The sequence below is a fragment of the Heptranchias perlo genome, chromosome 26, assembly GCF_035084215.1.
Source record: "Heptranchias perlo isolate sHepPer1 chromosome 26, sHepPer1.hap1, whole genome shotgun sequence".
NCBI classification, from domain to species: Eukaryota; Metazoa; Chordata; class Chondrichthyes; order Hexanchiformes; family Hexanchidae; genus Heptranchias; species Heptranchias perlo.
This window is the reverse complement of record NC_090350.1, coordinates 29,032,438-29,054,727: the sequence shown is the minus strand read 5'-3', so window position 1 is coordinate 29,054,727 and position 22,290 is coordinate 29,032,438. Positions and strand designations below refer to the sequence as shown.

General features: G+C 45.2%; 1 protein-coding gene across 1 annotated transcript in view; it reads left to right on the top strand.

The window, feature by feature from the left end:
- Nucleotides 1-2,117: 2,117 nt before the first annotated feature.
- hdac1 (histone deacetylase 1) overlaps nucleotides 2,118-22,290 on the top strand; it is a 35,151-nt gene continuing 14,978 nt past the window's right edge. The window contains exons 1-6 of the mRNA XM_068006650.1: nucleotides 2,118-2,223; nucleotides 10,014-10,126; nucleotides 14,030-14,147; nucleotides 15,553-15,627; nucleotides 17,076-17,214; nucleotides 21,633-21,774. Of these exons, the coding sequence (XP_067862751.1) occupies nucleotides 2,172-2,223; nucleotides 10,014-10,126; nucleotides 14,030-14,147; nucleotides 15,553-15,627; nucleotides 17,076-17,214; nucleotides 21,633-21,774 (639 nt within the window). The 5' untranslated portion in view covers nucleotides 2,118-2,171. The remainder of the gene's footprint in view (nucleotides 2,224-10,013; nucleotides 10,127-14,029; nucleotides 14,148-15,552; nucleotides 15,628-17,075; nucleotides 17,215-21,632; nucleotides 21,775-22,290) is intronic.

Here is a 22,290-nt window from a genome sequence, read left to right as displayed (position 1 = left end):
TCCATGTGAAGAGTCAGAGGTCTGTCAAAGACTGTAATGGGCCTTTGAAAGATCTCAGGGACAGGCTGGAAAGGACCCTCAGAGTGTGGTGGAGATACTAAATGAATACTTTGCATCGGTCTTGACTCTTGAGGATGATGCCCAACTGACATAATTAAATGGTGTTGCTGGCAATAAAATTGTTAATATTAAAAAAATTGTTAATATTAAAAAATATTTTAGAAAGAATTAGGAACTGTAAAATAGATAGGGTCGCCAGCCCAGGTGATAGCCACCTGAGGGACCTCAAGGAGATGGGACAGGTGCTGTGCGAGCTCGTAGCCCGTATAGCTCACTGGAATCTGGGACTGTTTCCTCAGACTGGAAGGAGGTGAATGTAGTTCCAATCTTTAAAAAGGGAGATAAGGCAGATTCGAATAACTGTAGGCCCATTAGCTTGACATCAGTAATAGGGAAGATGCTTGAGGGAATTATTAGGGATGCGCTATATGACTACTTTGACAGAGAAGGCCATATCAGGGACAACCAACACAGCTTCCAAAAAAGAAGGTCCTGTCTCACCAAGTTGATTGTATTTTTTGAAGAAGTCACCGAGATAGCTGACAAGGGAAAGCCAGTAGATATTGTCTACCTGGACTTTCAGAAAACTTTTGATAGGGTACCGCATAAGAGACTTCTCTATAAGGTTGAATCTTCTGGAATTAGTGGTAATCTTCTGCACTGGAATAAAAAACTGGCTGAAAGCCCGTAGGCGGAAAATGGTTGTAGATTGATTTGAATCTACTTGGACACCAGTGTTGTCCTGCAGGGATCGGTGTTAGGACTGTTGCTATTTACTATTTTCAATAATGATCTAGATGTAGGTGTTGCAAGGTTTTCAGATGATACAAAGATATGTGCGAGCACCAGGGCTGTAGAGGATGCTTGGCTACTATAAGCAGATTTAGATGCTTTGGGGGATTGGGCCCATGACTGGCAAATCAGTTTTAACTTAGAAAAGTGCAGTTTTATGCTTGTGGGCAGGTCAAATGCTGAGCATGCATACACCCTTCAGCGAAAAGAATTAAAGTCGGTAGTGAAGGAAAGAGATCTGGATGTTCTAGTGCATAGATCTCTAAATGGATATGATGAATGCCATGAAGCTACAGCTGGAGCAAATGGGTGCTAGGGTGTATTTACAGGACAATTAACTACAAAGCAAAACATTCTATTTTGTCCTAATACAAGGCCTTGGTTAGGCCTCATATAGAATACTGTGTCCAGTTTTGGTCTCCTCACATGGTGGGTGATATTCAGTCTTTGGAAAAGGTTCGAGGAGGGCCACATGATGAATTCCCAGTCTAAAGAAAGATTTGCATTTATATAACACCTTTCATGATCTCGGAATGTCCCAAAGAGTTTTACAGCCAATTAAGTACTTTTTCAAAGTGCAATAACTGTTGTAATGTATCCTAGTTACCCAGATAGGTTCTTTAGAGAAACGTAGGGTGATTTTATCGAGATTTTATAAGATGATGAAGGGATTAGATTGTGTTGGTGTAGACAAATTGTTTCAACTGAATAGGTTAGGGAGGACCAGGGGGTCACACTCTCAAATGATGTAAGGACAGAAATAGGTTATCTCACCACCCATCCATCCATCCATCCATCCATCAGGGGCAGGCAGAAGGTCCAGGATGTGAGACTGAAATTTAGGACTCCACCAACTCATTTAGAAAGTAGTCATATCTATAAAGTTACTGATATCTATACACGTCTGATGAATGCATACCAAGGCCAGTTGAATTATTTTAGTGCTTACGTTCCTTTTAAAAGCTAACCCCTCTTAAAATGTTCTACAATGCATCAATGCTATGCCCCAGACCCCCTTTCTTGGAAAATGATGGTAAAGCCCAGGCACCTGGGTTGAGCAGTGAGGCCCGGTCAACCTAACTTGTTCACCCAGTCGTCCCGCCTATCTTGTTTGCTATTTGTTACCAGGGGAATGACGTCATAGTGTTTTCCCCTTGGCCGTGGGGACATGCGACTTTCCTATTGGCCTGTCTTCCGTCAATCACTGTGACGTCGCCATGTCGCCACCATAGAGCTAGGTTGCAAATTATTGGTGCAAAAAAAATTTTTTTTTTTTTCCTCCCTCTGCCGCTCTCTCTCTAGCGATACCGGGAGGTAAAATGGCGTTCACGCAGGGTGGGACGAAGAAGAAAGTTTGCTATTATTATGATGGTAAGGCGAAGAATTGGCCTGCTGTGGGCGGAAAGCTTGATTGCACGGCAGTGAACGTAAATGTCGGTGTACGGCACAGATTGAAGCTCCGTTTGACCACATTTTGAATGGGTTTTGGGTAACGAGTTGCATTGTTTTTGTCCCCGGGGGGGCTGAAATCTGGGCCTGTGAGCGAGAAGGTGCTGAAATGAGGCTGTGCCTGTGTTCAGCTTCCCCCTCCCCCCTTTTTTATTTAAAAAAAAGAGAAACTTTCTAAATCATCATTCTTTTAAATGTTTAATTTATGATATTTGATATTTTTGTGGAAGATCAGATACCTTACAAAGACCACCCACCTGCACTCATCTCCCCAATATCCCCCCCCCCCCCCTCCATGGCAATACACTGGGTTTGGAATGTGTCTCTGAAAACTGCAGTCAGAGCAGATGCCCCAAAATGTGACTGGATTGACAGACCAGAGTTCAAAGCTGTAGTACCCTCCAAATGCAAAATTATTTCATTCTTGATGAGAATGAAGTGTATTTCTGTTCAATAGAAGCTTTCATGAGGTGTGTGAATTTCACCATTGCTGCATACTCTTGTTGCTGTTTGATATTGAGTTCGGGGGGGGGGGCTTTCTTGGAAGTTGTGGATTTTTTGAAGTTGATGAGACTTTAAAAATATTTTTCCGAAGAACACTAAAATAAAGATTTTCCTTTTTCTTCCAAGGATTGTTATCATGATATGAGACAATGTGCTGTGTGATGTAAACTGAGCCACACAAACTAAGAAAGGTCCAAAGCTGCTTTGTGGTCTGTGTTGAGTTAGTTGATCTTGACCAGTGGCAAAACAATATTTGCCCCCAGGGTATTGAATGAAAGATGCAAGGAGCTTGTGCCCCAGTTGGTCCATATCAGAGCCTGAGTTCTGGTGGGCCACCCTTAACTTAGACACAGCTTTTTTTTGTCCTCCTTCAATGATACCCAAGTCCCAATGCAAATTAAGTTTATGGCATATAATATGTGTCCAGATGGTTATCCTTCATGGTTCAGAACTCCTAGGCATGTAATGGAATGAGTTCCTTTGGCACATCTGAGTTCCAATCACCAAACTGAGGAGCATTTGTGGCAAAAGCGGAAGTGGTTGCAGGGAGGGCAGACTCCATGGTACTCCACCTTCACCCAGTCCCTTGGCGGGAGAGGCAGCCTTATGCCAAAGTCCCTCTCATGATGAGATGGATTAAGCAGGTGATGATGGCATTTAAGCCTGGCACATAATGCTGAACTTGGACATGTAGACAAACAGGTGGCTGGCTGGCTTATGGGAAGCTGTTGTACATGGATTTTTTTCCCCACCATATTGAAGGCAGATGTTCTTTAAATAGAATCATAGAAAGGTTACAGCATGGAAGAAGGCCATTTGGCCCATCGAGTCCACGCCGGCTCTATGCAAGAGCAATCCAGTTGGTCCCACTCCCCTGCCCTATCCCCGTAGCCCTGCAAATTTTTTCCTTTCAAGTACTTATCCAGTTCCCTTTTGAAGGCCATGATTGAATCTGCCTGCACCACCTCCTCGGGCAGTGCATTCCAGATCCTAACCACTCGCTGTGTAAAAAAGCTTTTCCTCATGTCACCTTTGGTTCTTTTGCCAACTACCTTACATCTATGTCCTCCGGTTCTTGACCCTTCTGCCAATGGGAACAGTTTCTATCTACTCTGTCTAAATTCTTCATGATTTTGAATACCTCTATCAAATCTCCTCACAACTATCTCTGTTCCAAGGAGAACAACCCCAGTTTCTCCAGTCTATCCACGTAACTAAAGCCCCTCATCCCTGGAATCATTCTAATAAATATCTTTTGCACCCTCTCTAAGGCCTTCACATCTTTCCTAAAGTGTGGTGCCCAGAACTGGACACAATGCTCCAGTTGTGGCCGAACCAGTGTTTTAATAAAGGTTCATCATGACTTCCATACTTTTGTACTCTATGCCTCTGTTTATAAAGCCCAGGATCCCGTATGCTTATTTAACCGCTTTCTCAACCTGCCCTGCCACCTTCAACGATTTGTGCACATATGCCGCCAGATCTCTCTGTTCCTGTACCTCTTTTAGAGTTGTGCCGTCTAGTTTATATTGCCTCTTCTTGTTCTTCCTACAGAAATGTATCACTTCACATTTTTCTGCGTTAAATTTCATCTGCCACTTGTCTGCCCATGCCACCAGCCTGTCCATGTTCTCTTGAAGTCTATCACTATCCTCCTCACTGTTTACTACCCTTCCAAGTTTTGTGTCATCTGCAATTTTGAAATTGTGTCCTGTACACCCAAGTCCAAGTCATTAATATATATCAAGAAAAGCAGTGGTCCCAGCACCAACCCCTGGGGAACACCACTGTGCACCTCCCTCCAGTCCGAAGAACAACCATTCACCACTACTCTCTGTTTCCTGTCACTTAGCCAATTCTGCATCCATGTTGCTACTGCCTCTTAGGGTGTTTAGGGTGGTGGATGGGGTGCCAATCAAGCGGGCTGCTTTGTCCTGGATGGTGTCGAGCTTCTTGAGTGTTGGAGCTGCACTCACCCAGGCAAGTGGAGAGTATTCCATCACCCTCCTGATTTGTGCCTTGTAGGTGGTGGAAAGGCTTTGGGGAATCAGGAGGTGAGTCACTCGCTGCAGAATACCCAGCCTCTGACCTGCTCTTGTAGCCACACTATTTATATGGCTAGTCCAGTTAAGTTTCTGGTCAATGGTGACCCCTAGGATGTTGATGGTGGGGGATTCAGCGATGGTAATGCCATTGAATGTCATGGGAAGATGGTTAGACTCTATCTACATGAAGGGTGAATTCATTGGGTGAGTAGCCAAGGGTTTACTGTCACCTGTGTAATGCAATGTGAGTTGCCACCAACAGGAAAGAAAGGAAGAAAAAGAAAAAAATATGGAGGTTTTTTAAACTTGTTCATCTGGGCGATGTCCAAGCTCCTTTTATTTGTCCTGCTAAGCCCACATCAGTTCTTTTCTTTACACAGTTGCATGTAACACTGATTTTTACTTCTGTTCCACTTCAGTCCTTTAAATTTTCCCAAGTCTGGAGGACTGGAAAAGACCAACGACAAAGAGCCTTTACTAATCCCAGAACGTTTAAAATGCTGAGGCTGAAGCTTTCAAATATTTAAAATGTGAAGCGGTAGTGGGGTGGACAAGGAAGTGGGAGCAGCAGCGGAGGAAAAGGTAGTGGAGACGGAGTGAGTGACGATGGATGTCAGTGGGATGTTGGGTCTGACTGGGAAGTACGCAAAAAGCTGAATGAGGTGCAGGTAGCCAGCCAATTTTTGCAGAGGAGGTGTGAATTTTTATGGAATATTTTGTATATGTGGGAACTTGCATTTTTCTTTAATTATTCGCAGCCCACTTGCATTGTGGCACTTGTATCCAGCCCCTTACTCTTAAAGGTTGTACGCCACTTTCAGCATCTTGCGAGATACTTTGTAGTTGCAATAAAATTGAATTTTTTAAAGAAAACACAACCTAAATGGATGACATTTTGTAGTGCATTCTTCATTTCAGGTGCCCAACTAATATTGCAGTAGGAGAATGGTCTAATGTACTGAAAATGTCACTGGCATATTTACCCTTGGGAACTTAGCCAAAAGGTTCAGTACAAGGTGGGTCCTGTTGTGTGCGTTCAAACTTTTTATTGAAGCCTGTCATTGGTTAGGATGAATCATTGTGAGACAGAATGGCTTAAAGATGCATGAATTCAAAAGGTTATATGCATTCTTAAATTTTAGCCGTAATCTTGAAAATGGCTGATTTTCCATCTGCTTGTTTTGGAGATGGGTGAATAATACTGAATTCCTCTCTGCTTTAGTGAAGTAGTCAATTTTTAGCTGTTTTTAGACATCTAGCTTCAGTCTTGGATTCAATACTGATTTTCCTGGGGATTTTGCTACTGCTTTACTATAGGTTATTCATGACCATCCTGGAGTCATCTGTTAACTGAAAAGAAACACAGTAACATTTTGAGAGTATTTAATTTGGAAGTTTGCAAATACGATCAGCCCTAGTTGGCAGTGTAGTCAGAGTTTAGACGATTGTAAAAGTAGGAATTCACAGGATGGCCTAGTGAGTAAAGGCACTGCTTGCCGTACAACTGTGTCAGTTGGGGTCCTAAAATTAGTCTCAGCACCTCAGGACTAGAGAGGAAAAATCAGAGGGTTCCCAAACCTGATTAGTCGCCAGTGACTCTTACTGAAAAGTGAATGTGATAGGACATTGGGTGAGAACAAAGTTGTTCTTGGCTGTGATGCCTTTAGTTGAATAGCCTGCTAACACTCATGTGATTGGGCATTTGAGAGAGATATCAGGACTACTGGTGTCTGTGGTACCATACCCCACTTCAGGAAAGGAGAGAAACTTGAGGGGAGGGTGTAAACCTATGCTGATAGGGGCTCAGTAAATATTCTGAGATGCACAGGATGTGGTGCTGCTGTGTACGACGAGATAGAGTTATACAGCACGGATAGAGGCCCTTCGGCCCATCGTGTGGATGGCTAGATATCCTGGAGTTTTTAAATAACTTTGGGGGGTCAGAGAAGTTTTGGAGTAATAATTATAGTAGGCTCGATGATTGGGTAGATTGTACTTGGTCTGTGCAAGCAATAGGCTTGATGGTTTGAGTGTGCTTTCTTATTTTGAGGTTTGTTACCTGATTGAAATGGTAGCAAACTGCCCTCAGCCCCAGTGATTTTAGACTTGCATATTAAATACTGAATCTTTGTGTTTGTTTGGGCGAAAGAAAGAGAGGAGACGACATTACAGAAGTCCATTTTTCTGGGTTTTTTTTGCTTCTCATACTGAATCATTAGCAATCTGTCCAAATGCTATTGCTAATTAAAGAAGGCAATTAAATGCTATTATATGTTGCTAGTGACAAATTCCTGGATCCCAGACCAGCCCAGGGCAGAATTCATAAAACTCCTGTAGCCATTCTATGTTGAAAATGAAATGGCCTGGGCAATAGTGCAGCAAGGAATCAGTTGAGAAAATTGACAGAGGAAAAAAATACCTTGGAGCAAATAACAAGTTGTTAATGCATCAAGGATTCAGTTGACTTTATAAACCGCAAAGATAAAACCAAAATGCTTTTTAAGTGCACTTGATCCTATCCCGTTGATATATTATGCAATGGATGTGGTTTATGTGGATTTTCAAAAAGCATTTGGTAAGGTACCACATAAGAGACGTGGCAAAGGTAATGTCACATGGAATGTGGCCATATGGATAGAGAGATGGTTAAAGGGCAGAAAGTCACAGGTAAATGGAAGTTCCTTATTCAGGAACAATGTGGAGTGTGATGTTTTATAGGGGTCTGTGGTGGGGTTGCTTTTTTATTTACTATGTGCATACATGCATGTTCTGAATTTGGGAATTTAGTTAACTATCAGAAATTGATAACACCAAATTGGAGCATGTGGCAATTTGTGATAAGGATTGTGAAAGACTGCAGAATGACATAGATAGGCTAGGAGGATGGGCAGATAGGTAGCAATTGCAGTTGGATGTAGAAAATGTAAAGTAAGAATAGGAAAAGGAAATACACCTTAAACAGTACCATAAGAAATAGGAGCAGGAGTAGGCCATACGGCCCCTCGAGCCTGCTCTGCCTTTCAATAAGATCATGGCTGATCTTCAACCTCAATTCCTCTTTCCCGCTGATCCCCATATCCCTTGATTCCCTTAGTGTCCAAAAATCTATCGATCTCGGTCTTGAATATACTCGGCAACTGAGCATCCACAGCCCTCTGTGGTAGAGAATTCTAAAGGTTCACAACCCCCTGAGTGAAGAAGTTCCTCCTCCTCATCTCAGTCCTAAATGTCCCACCCCTTACCTGAGACTATGCCCCCTAGTTCTAGACTCTACAGCGAGGGGAAACAGCATCTACCCTGTCAAGTCCTCTCAGAATCTTATATGTTTCAATGAGATCACCTCTCATTCTTCTAAACTCCAGAGAATATAGACCCATTCTACTCAATCTCTCCTCATAGGTCAACCCTCTCATCCCAGGAATCAATCTAGTGAACCTTTGTTGCACTGCATCTAGGGCAAGTATATCCTTCCTTAGATAAGGAGACCAAAACTGTACACAGTACTCCAGGTGTGGTCTCACCAAGCCCCTGTACAATTGCAGCAAGACTTCCTTACCCTCGTACTGCACCTTGCAATAAAGGCAAACATGCCATTTGCCTTTCTAATTACTTGCTGTACACCTGCATGTTAACTTTCTGTGTTTCGGGTACAAGGACATCCAAATCCATCTCAACACCAACATTTAATAGCATCTCACCATTTAAAATATATTTTGTTTTTCTATTCTTCCTGCCAGAGTGAATAACCTCACTTTTCTCCACATTATACTCCACCTGCCACCTTCTTGCCCACTCACTTAACCTGTCTTTATCTCTTTGCAGACTCTTTGTGTGCTCCTCACAGCTTACTTTCCCACCCAAGGTGGTAAATGGAGTATAGCGACCATCGTGTGCAGACACACGGGTCATAAAAGGTGGCAGCAGAAGTGGAGAAGGTGGTTTAAAAAAGGCAAACAGAATCCTTGGTTTTGTATCTAGAGCCACAGAATACAAGATCAAGGAGGATATGTTTCATTTATACAAGAGCTCAGGTTGGCCAAAGTTGGAGTATTGTGAGCAGTTTTGGGCACCCCATTATAGGAAAGCTAAAAGCAATACAAAAATTGCAGCATAGATTCACTGGATGTTACCAGGGATAATGAGTTACAGTTTTGAAGAGAGCCTTCAGAAGTTATAATTTTCTTCAGAGCTGAGAAGGTCTTTAAGATTATGAAGTGTTATGATCATAGAATCTTGCTGCACACAAGGAGGCCATTTGGCCCATCGTGCCTGTGCCGACTCGTTGAAAGCTATCCAATTAGTCCCACTTCTCTGCTCTTTCCCCATAGCCCTGCAATTTTTTCCTTTTCGTGTGTGTGTGTGTGTTGAAACTTACTATTGAATCTGCTTCCGTCACCCTTTCTGACAGTGCATTCCAGATCATAACTCGCTGTGTAAACAAAAAACTTATCTCCACTCTGATTCTTTTGCCAATTATCTTAAATCTGTGTCCTCTGGTTACTGATCCTCCTGCCAGTGGAACCAGTTTCTCCTTATTCACTCCTATCAAAACACCTCATAATTGCGAACACCTCTATGAATTCTCCCTTTAACCATCTCTGCTCTAAGGAGAACAATCCCAGCTTCTCTAGTCTCTCCATGTAACTGAACATTCTGGTAAATTTCCTCTGTACCCTCTCCACGGCTATGTTAAGGTAAATGGTGGTGAATTGTTTCCTCTGCTTGGTAAGACAGTAACAAGAGAAGCACACATTTAGGAATCCTATAACAAATTAAAATGTAGGTTGGCAAAATGTCTTGACAAATATTAGTTAGAATGTGGAATGATGTGCTGCAAAGTACATAGCTTTTTAAAAGAGAATTGGAGAGTTACATGAAAGAGAAACATTAACGGGTGTGGAGAGCATGTAGGAGAATGGGATTAGACTCGGTGGCTCGTGGTGACATCACAAAAACTAATCCACATAATACAGTTTACATTATCCTTGTGGTATAACTGAACTATATGACATATAGGATAACTCTCTTGTAACTTTGCTTTTGAGTAATCAGGTCAGCCTGTTTTTGGTATATTAATTGTATCTCACGAGTCTGCAGATGCCATCTATAGTATATAACAAGTGTGCATAGACAGTGTCATATTTTTCCATTTGTTAAATACAGGTGATGTTGGGAATTACTACTATGGACAGGGTCATCCAATGAAACCACATAGAATTCGAATGACCCATAACCTGCTGCTAAACTATGGCTTATACAGAAAAATGGAAATCTATGTAAGTATCATTAAGTATTGACTGAATTGTTTTATTTGTGTGTGTGGTTTGTGTTTTTTACTTATCACATTCAATGCAAAGATAAAAGCTACACAGCTAATTTAGGGTAAATGTGGTCATCACAACCTTATGGGTCATAATGCAGTCTTCAACAGGTTCTAGGCTACAGTGGGAGTACAGCTGCATAGGGGTAAAATGAAACTAGGCATATGTATGCCTATGCAAGGTAAGTAAATATCTAACCTTTGTAAGTGACAAGCACCTGATTAACCTATATAATTAAGTCTTGTGTCTAGTGTGCATTTGTAGGGTTTTAAAAAATCATTATTGGCTCAAATAATCACTGTCTGTCAAACTAATCGTGCAGATTGATTTGTGTACAATTGATTAAATGTGGTCCAATCCAAAGCAGTTCCATTCACGAGGCAGATGGCAATAGTAACTAGCAAAACCGTGTAATCAAATCACTCACTTTTTTCCAAAGTCTTCATTCGAGAGCAGCAATTTCGACTAATCAGATTGCTCAAATTTTGGCTGTTATGTTGCTTTTTGAGCCACTGACTTTACAAAAACAAAATCGTTGTTACATGAACACAAAGGAAAAATTAAACTTTGCCACAAACGTACCTGTTTTATCTTTGAAATTCTGTAATAACTTTCCTCTGAAGAGGCCTAGTCCTTTCTGTGAGACTAGGGTTCTACTAAGCATCCATTGGTTGCAGTATTTACCTGGCTTTTCCTGCTGACCTTTCCCAGGCTGCAAGCATAATATTCCTCCGTTTGCAGCTTGTGACAATTAGGCAGCTTCTATTTTTATACCTGGCAAAATCTCATTCTTGGCAATTTTTAGTTTCTGTTCCTGCAACAATTAAATGGTTGAGATTTTCTGATTTTCTTTACTTCTGAAGATTTCAGAAATATAATTGGGCTGCAAAGTAAAGTGAGCTAGCAGGCAGTGTTTGGCCTACTGACCTGATCCTACTTGGGTCTTTTTGGAGTATTCTGTGTAGCAACTATGATGGAAATTTTTTGGAATTAAAGGTGTGAATACACTTTTTCTGCTCAGGTGAGTTATGAGTTTATTGTAAGGTTACAAGTCTCAATGAAAACTGCATTAGGCACAATTTCCGGTCTTTATTTCAGCAGAAATCTTGCTGCCTTGTGGCCAGTTCCCTGACCTATTGTCACCCAGCCTTACAATGTCTAATCCATTCAAACTTTCCCTAGGCCCTGAACTTTGTTCTCTTCCTGACAGCAATAATAATTAGCAGTTAGCCCACAGCAGTAGTGCTACAAATATTATTCATATATTCATAATTATCTGGAACTAAAACAGGAGCCACAAGATAACACAACCCTCACTGTGACCTCCACCACCTAGAAGGACAAGGGCAGCAGGTGCATGGGAACACCATCACCTCCAGGTTCCCCTCCAAGTAACACAGTATCCTTTGTTGCTAGGTCAAAATGCTGGGACTCCCTACCTAACAACATTGTGGACGCACTGGAACCACACTGACTGCAGTGGTTCAAGAAGGCTGCCCACCAACACATTCTCAAAGGCATCTTTAGGTGGTGGAGGACACTGGTTCGGGAGGCGCTGCAGTGCACCCCATATAGTACACATTGTAACTGCAGTATGCTGATGGAGGGAGTGGATGTTTAAGCCAGTGGACAGGGTGCCAATCAAGCGCACTGCTTTGTGGTGGAGAGGCTTTGGGGAGTAAGGAGGTGAGTCACCTGCTGCAGAAAATCCAACCTCTGACCTGCTCTAGTAGCCACGAAATTTATGTGGTTGGTCCAGTTCAGTTTCTGGTCAAAGGTGATCTCCAGGATGTTGATGGTGGGGGACTTGACAATGTAATTGAAGGTGAAGGGGAGGTAGTTACACTCTCTTTTGTAGGAGATGGTCATTGCCAGACACCTGTGTGGCACGAATGTTACTTGCCACTTATCAGTCCATGGATGTTGTCCAGGTCTTGCTGCATGCAGGCAAGGACTGCTTCATTATCTGAGGAAATGCAAAAGGAGCCGAATACTGTGCCGTCATTAGCGAACAGCCTCACGTCTGACGTTTAAAGCTGAACCTTTGTACCATGAACCACACAATATATTATTTAATATAGTTGATCTCCTGTTCCATTGCTCATGCACAAAAACTAGAAGTAAAGTTCTCTTCCTGTAACTGTCTCCACTTGTGTCTCACTAGCTAAAGGACAAGAAATAATCAAATGTGAAAATACGTAACTGGAGGAGGGCTAATTTCATTGAGGTAAAAAGGGATCTTGATGAGGTAGATTGGAATCAAAAATTGGCAGGTAAAACAGCAATTGAATAATGGGAGGCCTTCAAGGAGGAGTTGGTTCAGGTATAGAGTGGACACATCACTACGAGGGGGAAAGGAAGGGCATCCAACGCTAGAGCTCCCTGGATGACTAAAGATATAGAGATTAAAATGAAACAGAAAAAGGAGGCTTATGACCAATGTACGGTTCATAACACAGTAGAAAACCAGGCTGAATCCAGAAAGTACAGAGAAGATCTAAAAAAGGGAATGAGGGGCAAAGAGAGAATATGAGAATAGATTAGCGACTAACATGAAAGGGAACCCAAAAGTCTTTTATAAACATAACATAAACAGAGGAAGGGTGGGACCAATTAGGGACAAAAAAGATCATCTTATGGAGGCAAAGGGCATGGCTGAGGTACTAAATGAATACTTCGCATCAGTCTTCACTAGAGAAGAGGATGCTGCCGTTGTAGCAGTAAAGGAGGAGGTAGTAGCGATATTGGATAGGATAAAAATAGAGGAGGTGCTTAAAAGATTGGCAGTACTCAAAGTAGGAAAGTCACCTGATCCAGATGGGATGCATCCTGGGTTACTGAGGGAACTAAGGGTGGAAATTGCAGAGGCTCTGGCCACAATCTTCCAATCCTCCTTAGATATGGGGACGGTGCTGGAGGATTTCAAATGTCACACCTCTGTTTTAAAAAGAGAGAGAGAGATAAACCCTATAATTCTGGGCACCACACTTTAGGAAAAATGTCAAGGCCTTCAAGAGGCTGCAGAAGAGATTTACTAGAATGGTACCAGGGATGAGGAACTTCAGTTATGTGGAGTGACTGGAGAAGCTGGGGTTGTTCTCTTTAGAACAGGGAAGGTTAAGGGGAGATTTGGTAGAGGTCTTCAAAATCATGAACAGTTTTGATAGAGTAAATAAGGAGAAATTGTTTCCGGTGGCAGAAGGGTCGGTAACCAGAGGATACCGATTTAAGGTGATCGGCAAAAGAGCTGGAGGCGGAATGAGCAAACATTTTTTTATGCAGCAGTTATAATGATCTGTAATGCACTGCCTGAAAGGGTGGTGGAAGTAGATTCAATAGTAACTTTCAAAGGGGAATTGGATAAATACTTAAAGGGAAAAATTTACAGGACTATGGGGAAAGAGATGGGAAATGGGACTAATTGGATAGCTCTTCCAGAGCAGTCACAAAGGGCTGAATGGCCTCCTCCTGTGCTGTACCTACTATGAAATGACAGCTTTGTCTGCAATGCCTATGTCCCTAAAATGAATTTTTAAAAATTTGTAGGCATTGGTGAGGACCGAATCGGGGTTTCTTGTTAGTCCTCTCTGTGGAACACCCGTATGAAAAAGGGCCACTTTGGCAACAAGGAGGGCATGTTATAGATTGAACCCGGGCCTTTGGGTGCTGGCAGTGAAATAACAAGTGTGTGTATGTGGATACTGGTGCACGCTGGATATTTTAGCACTGAATTTCTCAATTCTAAATATATAAAACTAATGTCCTGCATTCTTTCTGTTCTATAGAAATATTGACACTGCTTCAAGAAGTATGAAATGTAATTGAAACATAAAGATTTCCCTTTCTGTTCTTCCAAAGCGTCCACACAAAGCTTCAGCTGAAGAAATGACAAAGTACCACAGTGATGACTACATCAAGTTCCTGCGGTCCATCCGTCCAGACAATATGTCTGAATACAGCAAGCAGATGCAAAGATGTACGTTGCCATTTTTTGTTGAGTTTAGCTTAAGGATTTTGCATTGAAATGGTGTACAGAAGTGCTGTACATGAACTTGTTAATTTACTCAACTGTGATGTGTTTTTTTGTCCATTTCCTGTGTAAGAATGCAATACTTGTAACTGTTGGTCTACTCTGTTTTTGCATGGGCTACTTTCCAAAGGGGAGACCAATACAAAAGAGAACAATTCTGCAATTTCAAGAGGTCTTGTAGACCCGTAACCCTCTGTGTAATGCCTTTTCTGTGTCATGGATTGGGTCTAATATGAAGTAGTCAGAGATCCTTTTATCTTGGTAAAATAGACCTTTCCATCTTTGCATGTCCTGTGGTTGCCTGAGGTACTGCTATCTGTTTTATTTGAAACTTCCATTATGCACCGAGCAACAAAATCTGGTTTACATACAATATTGAAAGAATTTTGGAGGATATCAAAGATGTGCTTGGGCATTTTGTCCATCAAATCCTATTTGCATGTGGAGGCTGCTACTTAATCATCCTAACAGTTCGATGCTTTTCTAGGGGGAAATGCAGGGTCGTTGTTGCATGTTGCACGTGTAGTACAACAGTTTTTTTTTAAAGTCTTGTAATCAACAAAATTCAACCTTTTTGGTGAAACCCTTTTTTATGCATAGTTGTATTTTAGTTGCATACAGTGAACAAATCATTTCAATGGACTTTGAAAGGAAGAATACTGAAAGCACCAATGGTTCTGTCACTAAGTTATAAAGGATTTTAAGATCCTTTGATTTGGCATTTTGCAGAAAGATCATCCATGTTGTCAAAGGGTTTCCAAAATTCCAGTTTTCCCCTTCCAGAAGGCACTAACTCTTGGGATATGGTTCCATACCTCGGCTTCATATCTGAGCTTGAAAATGAATATGAACTGGCTATTTGAGCAATCCTGTCCTCACCTGGCATTCCCACACACGTAGTGGGATTTACTGGCAAGCGATGGGGATCAGGGAATCCCCTATCTTTTCTTCCTCTCCTCCCTTACTAGGGGTGTACCTCAAATGCTGCACTGGCTGAGATCATCTAACTCAGCACAGTCTGGAACTATCCTTCTATGTATGGCTTAGCACTACACTGACTTATGCCCTTACCCATTAAGCCATTGGGGGAGTGATTGGCAAAGGGTCTCATCGAGTTGTCTATAGTAAAGTCTGTATGGGTAGTGACAAACTGCTAACAAATTTTGGCAGGACAAATGAGACATAGACCATACTAATAGAATAACAGGAAACCGGTAGCAATTCAGTGGAAATGTCTTGGGAGGATATTTTGTCTAATAAAATATTACTATTTGTCACTTAGCAATAATGTAATCTTTTGCAATCATTTCTTTTTGTAAAATTTTATTTTAAAACTTGTGCTTTCTGTTAGTTAACGTGGGTGAAGACTGCCCTGTATTTGATGGGCTGTTTGAATTCTGCCAGCTCTCGACTGGAGGTTCAGTTGGTAAGTGATACTACATAGAATTAACAGCGCAGACACAGGCCATTTGCCCCAACTGGTCCATGCTGGTGTTTATGCTCCATTTGAGCCTCCTCCCACCCTACTTCGTTTAATCCTTTCAGCATATCCTTCTATTCGTTTCTCCCTTAAATGCATCTATGCTATTCGCCTCAACTATTCCATGTGGTAGCAAGTTCCATATTCTAACCACTCCCTGAGATAAGAAGTTTCTCCTGAATTCTTTATTGGATTTATTAGTGACCATCTTATATTTATGACCCTAAATTTTGGATTCCCCAACAAATGGAAATACCTTTTGCATCTACCCTATCAAACAAACCCCTTCATAATTTTAAAGACCTCTATTAGGTCACCCTTCAGCCTTCTCTTTCCTAGAGAAAAGAGAGTCTTTGCTGTTAGTTATAACCTCTCAGTTCTGGTATCATCTTTGTAAATCTTTTTTGCTCTTTCTCCGGTACCTCTATATCCTTTTTGTAACCAGAACTATGCACAGTACTCTTAAGTATGATCTAACCAAGGTTCTATATAAGTTTTACATAACTTCTCTGTTTTTCAATTCTGTTCCTCTGAAAATGAACCCCAGTGCTTTGTTTGCATTTTTTATGATGTTTTCCAGAAGTTCCTTAAAGAGTTCATTTTCAATTATTACACTTACAATTTTTTTAAAGGGTATCTTAATTTTGTAAAATATTGAATAGAAAATTCATTTAATTGGAAATCAGTGGGGAAAATTGCACTGCTTTTTTGTTTTCCTCTGCCAAGTTTTTTCCACTCCTACCCTGAAGGTATTGACTCCTTGCCAGTGCCAAGGGGCATTATTTATGTGGGAGACTCATCTGAGATTGTCAGCTGGCTAAGCAGGCTATTCACCTATAGTGGGAAATCAAAACTGATCTCCATCCTCACCCCACTGCAACACCACACTAGCAATTTTAGCAGAAGTCACTTTAGGTGATCAGGAGCAGAAACTCTGGCCAATGATTCTGCATCCTCTCCCTCTTCTCTTCAACCCCACTAAGGCTAATTGTAAAGCGTATACTGATAACCCAGCTGATAATAGGCTAACTCAGCACTAACCATGGATTGAACCTGGGACCTTCCGGCTCACAATTTCTCTTGTGGTTCAAACTTGCTGGTGTACATAAATGTCATGAATACAAATGCCCAGCTTAGCGAGTTTTCACGGTCGAAGTCCCTTGATAACGTGCCATTATTATCCTTGAAACCCTTTAATACAATTAACATGTACCTTTAATGATGTAACCTTTTTTGTTTTTAGTCTTCAAACGTGTTTAATTATTAAATTGCGTCAAAACTAGGGGAAAAAGCAGGTTGTTGTCACTATAAATTAATTATCATATTTGAGAAATACTACTTCCCAAACATATTAAATGTACTGTGGTTTGATTGCAAGTTGCTACTTTCTGCAGCTGGAGCTGTTAAACTGAACAAACAACAAACGGACATTGCTGTCAACTGGGCTGGTGGACTTCATCATGCAAAGAAATCAGAGGCATCAGGCTTTTGTTACGTAAATGACATTGTCTTGGCCATTCTCGAATTACTGAAGTAAGCATATTATAACACATTGTACAGTTTTAACCCTACAATAACTCTTTTAGAACACAGGTTCGGTTTCTTCAGCATCAAATTAAGGACTTCCTTCCCCCGGCTCTGTGTCTCCCCCCACCCCCCCCCCCCCCCACTTCTCGCTCTCTCCTCCCCCCCCCCACCCCCCCCCCCCTTCTCTTGCTCCCTCCTCCCCCCCCCTTCACTCGCTCTCTCCTTCCCCACCCCTTCTCTCGCTCTCTCCTTCCCCACCCCTTCTCTCGCTTTCTCCTTCCCCCCCCCCCCTTCTCTCGCTCTCTCCTTCCCCCCCCCCCTTCTCTCGCTCTCTCCTTCCCCCCCCCCCTTCTCTCGCTCTCTCCTTCCCCCCCCCCCCACTTCTCGCTCTCTCCTTCCCCCCCCCCCTCCCCTTCTCTTGCTCCCTCCTCCCCCCCCCCCCCTTCACTCGCTCTCTCCTTCCCCACCCCTTCTCTCGCTCTCTCCATCCCCACCCCTTCTCTCGCTTTCTCCTCCCCCCCCCCCCCCTTCTCTCGCTCTCTCCTTCCCCCCCCCCCCACTTCTCTCGCTCTCTCCTTCCCCCCCCCTTCTCTCGCTCTCTCCTTCCCCCTCCCCTTCTCTCGCTCTCTCCTTCCCCCTCCCCTTCTCTCGCTCTCTCTCCTTCCCCCTCCCCTCCTCTCGCTCTCCCCTTCCCCCCCCCTCCCCTCCTCTCGCTCTCCCCTTCTCCCCCCCCCCCTTCTCTCGCTCTCTCCTTCCCCCCCCCCTTCTCTCGCTCTCTCCTTCCCCCCCCCCCACTTCTCGCTCTCTCCTTCCCCCCCCCCCCTCCCCTTCTCTTGCTCCCTCCTTCCCCACCCCTTCACTCGCTCTCTCCTTCCCCACCCCTTCTCTCGCTCTCTCCATCCCCACCCCTTCTCTCGCTTTCTCCTTCCCCCCCCCCCTTCTCTCGCTCTCTCCTTCCCCCCCCCCCCACTTCTCTCGCTCTCTCCTTCCCCCCCCCCCCACTTCTCTCGCTCTCTCCTTCCCCCCCCCTTCTCTCGCTCTCTCCTTCCCCCTCCCCTTCTCTCGCTCTCTCCTTCCCCCTCCCCTTCTCTCGCTCTCTCTCCTTCCCCCCCCCTTCTCTCGCTCTCTCCTTCCCCCCCCCCCCACTTCTCGCTCTCTCCTTCCCCCCCCCCTCCCCTTCTCTTGCTCCCTCCTCCCCCCCCCCCCCTTCACTCGCTTTCTCCTTCCCCACCCCTTCTCTCGCTCTCTCCATCCCCACCCCTTCTCTCGCTTTCTCCTTCCCCCCCCCCCCCTTCTCTCGCTCTCTCCTTCCCCCCCCCCACTTCTCTCGCTCTCTCCTTCCCCCCCCCCTTCTCTCGCTCTCACCTTCCCCCTCCCCTTCTCTCGCTCTCTCCTTCCCCCTCCCCTTCTCTCGCTCTCTCTCCTTCCCCCTCCCCTCCTCTCGCTCTCCCCTTCCTTCCCCCTCCCCTTCTCTCGCTCTCTCTCCTTCCCCCCCCCTTCTCTCGCTCTCTCCTTCCCCCCCCCCCCACTTCTCGCTCTCTCCTTCCCCCCCCCCTCCCCTTCTCTTGCTCCCTCCTCCCCCCCCTCCCCTTCTCTTGCTCCCTCCTCCCCCCCCCCCCCTTCACTCGCTTTCTCCTTCCCCACCCCTTCTCTCGCTCTCTCCATCCCCACCCCTTCTCTCGCTTTCTCCTTCCCCCCCCCCCCCTTCTCTCGCTCTCTCCTTCCCCCCCCCCACTTCTCTCGCTCTCTCCTTCCCCCCCCCCTTCTCTCGCTCTCTCCTTCCCCCTCCCCTTCTCTCGCTCTCTCCTTCCCCCTCCCCTTCTCTCGCTCTCTCTCCTTCCCCCTCCCCTCCTCTCGCTCTCCCCTTCCCCCCCCCTCCCCTCCTCTCGCTCTCCCCTTCCCCCCTCCCCTCCTCTCGCTCTCCCCTTCCCCCCTCCCCTCCTCTCGCTCTCCCCTTCCCCCCTCCCCTCCTCTCGCTCTCTCCTTCCCCCCCCCCCCTTCTCTCGCTCTCTCCTTCCCCCCCCCCCACTTCTCGCTCTCTCCTTCCCCCCCCCCTCCCCTTCTCTTGCTCCCTCCTCCCCCCCCCCCTTCACTCGCTCTCTCCTTCCCCACCCCTTCTCTCGCTCTCTCCTTCCCCACCCCTTCTCTCGCTCTCTCCTTCCCCCTCCCCTTCTCTCGCTCTCTCCTTCCCCCTCCCCTTCTCTCGCTCTCTCCTTCCCCCTCCCCTTCTCTCGCTCTCTCCTTCCCCCTCCCCTTCTCTCGCTCTCTCCTTCCCCCTCCCCTTCTCTCGCTCTCTCCTTCCCCCTCCCCTTCTCTCGCTCTCTCCTTCCCCCTCCTCTTCTCTCGCTCTCTCCTTCCCCCTCCCCTTCTCTCGCTCTCTCCTTCCCCCTCCCCTTCTCTCGCTCTCTCCTTCCCCCTCCCCTTCTCTCGCTCTCTCCTTCCCCCTCCCCTTCTCTCGCTCTCTCCTTCCCCCTCCCCTTCTCTCGCTCTCTCCTTCCCCCTCCCCTTCTCTCGCTCTCTCCTTCCCCCTCCCCTTCTCTCGCTCTCTCCTTCCCCCTCCCCTTCTCTCGCTCTCCTTCCCCCTCCCCTTCTCTCGCTCTCTCCTTCCCCCTCCCCTTCTCTCGCTCTCTCCTTCCCCCTCCCCTTCTCTCGCTCTCTCCTTCCCCCTCCCCTTCTCTCGCTCTCTCCTTCCCCCTCCCCTTCTCTCGCTCTCTCCTTCCCCCTCCCCTTCTCTCGCTCTCTCCTTCCCCCTCCCCTTCTCTCGCTCTCTCCTTCCCCCTCCCCTTCTCTCGCTCTCTCCTTCCCCCTCCCCTTCTCTCGCTCTCTCCTTCCCCCTCCCCTTCTCTCGCTCTCTCCTTCCCCCCCCTCCCCTTCTCTCGCTCTCTCCTTCCCCCCCCTCCCCTTCTCTCGCTCTCTCCTTCCCCCCCCTCCCCTTCTCTCGCTCTCCCCTTCCCCCCCCTCCCCTTCTCTCGCTCTCCCCTTCCCCCCCCTCCCCTTCTCTCGCTCTCCCCTTCCCCCCCCTCCCCTCCTCTCGCTCTCCCCTTCCCCCCCCTCCCCTCCTCTCGCTCTCCCTCTCCCCCCTCCCCTCCTCTCGCTCTCCCCCTCCCCTCCTCTCGCTCTCCCCTTCCCCCCTCCCCTCCTCTCGCTCTCCCCTTCCCCTTCCCCTCCTCTCGCTCTCCCCTTCCCCCCCCTTCCCCTCCTCTCGCTCTCCCCTTCCCCCCCCTTCCCCTCCTCTCGCTCTCCCCTTCCCCCCCCTCCCCTCCTCCTCTCGCTCTCCCCTTCCCCCCCCTCCCCTCCTCTCGCTCTCGCTCTCCCCTTCCCCCCTTCTCTCGCTCTCATGTTATGTTAAAGCATGACTCACATTATGGTAAAGCTTTACACACCTCACCTAAGGCAGTGATTATTGGTAGGTTATTTAACCTAACGGACCACAACTCTCCCTGTACCTGCTCTTGCTTAACATCCACACAGTTGCACTTCTTTGCATTAGTGACTAGATAATCTCAGCGTAGAAATCTGGCTGATATCCCCTTGTTAGTATATTAACAGCCAAGATTTGTAGTGTCCATCAGCTGCCTGGGCAGATGGCAGCTAAATAAGCACAGAATGGGGATTCAGATATTTCTATCTTTTTTTGGTACCTGGTACTTTTACTACTTGGCTCCAGATAACCCTGCAAGCCAATGGGTGGGGCAGTCCTGATCGACAAGTAGCAGGAAACTTAATGTTGAAAATTACAGCCCATGTTCAGGGGTGGGGGGAGAGAGAACCTAGCTTTTGCGGGAAAAAATGTAAAACATTCTTGTTCCTTTTTCAATTTTTTTTCGCTCCTCACCTGAAGGCATTGACTCATTGTTGAATATATTCAAGACTGAGATTGATAGATTTTTGGACATTAAGGGAATCAAGGGACATGGGGTAGGGTGGGAAAGTGGAGTTGAGGTAGAAGCTCAGCCATGATCTTATTGAATGGCGCAGCAGGCTCAAGGGTCTGTGTGGCCTACTCCAGCTCCTATTTCTTATGTTCTTATACTGGGGGTTGTTCCACGAGCACTCTGTGTACCTCATGTTTAAGCCTAGAGACTGGCTTTTGGCAGAGTATTCAAGTATGGGGAAATCGCCACCAAGCTTGATCTTGTCTTCAACCAGAATCCAGATATATTAAATTTCCAGCAGGAGTACCTAGATCGTGATCGGGAACGATAACTGTGGCTGAATTGCGCCCGGGTCCTACGATCAGCTATGTCACTACATACATACTTAGAATTGACCCTGGGACGTGGCAATCTGTATGGCTCAGTTGCACGGTGGCTTCGCCAACTGAGCCATCAAGACACTGAGCTAGTTTTTAATATCCTTATTGAAGCATACCTTAAATTCTGTGTGTTTCAAATCAAAACAATTTTTTTTCTGTCTTTGTTAAGGTACCATCAGAGAGTGCTGTACATCGATATTGATATTCACCATGGTGATGGTGTTGAAGAAGCTTTTTATACAACAGATAGGGTGATGACTGTTTCATTCCATAAATATGGTGAATATTTCCCTGGTACAGGAGATCTCCGGGTAAGAGGAAGAATACTCTATAGCTTGCATTTTTATGCCAGGGAGGGGAAAGTACATTAATGAGGAGAGATCTGAGATACTGGAGCAATTTCCATTGGAACAGAGAAGGCTAAGAGGAGATTATGTAGAGGTTTTTCAAACTACGAAGGGTTTTGATGGGGTGAATAACAAACTACCATTTCCTCTGGTTGGGGAGTCGTTGACAATGGGAGATCAATTTAAGATTGTCACTGATAGCGAGGAGAAAGGGGAGGCATTTGAGAAAATTAGAGCTAACAATACTAAAAATCATGAGGAATATAGAAAGTGTAGTAGGGAAGTGAAAGGGAGTTTAGAAGAGCTAAAAGGGTATAGGAGAAAAGATCAGATAATATAAAAGGAAATAGTCTTGCTTGAGCATGTACTATCTACAGGATGCATTGCAGCAAATTACCATACATACTTCGACAACACCTCCCAGCTCTGCAACCTCTACTATTGAGAAAAACAAGCAGCAATGTTATGGGAAATCGCCTC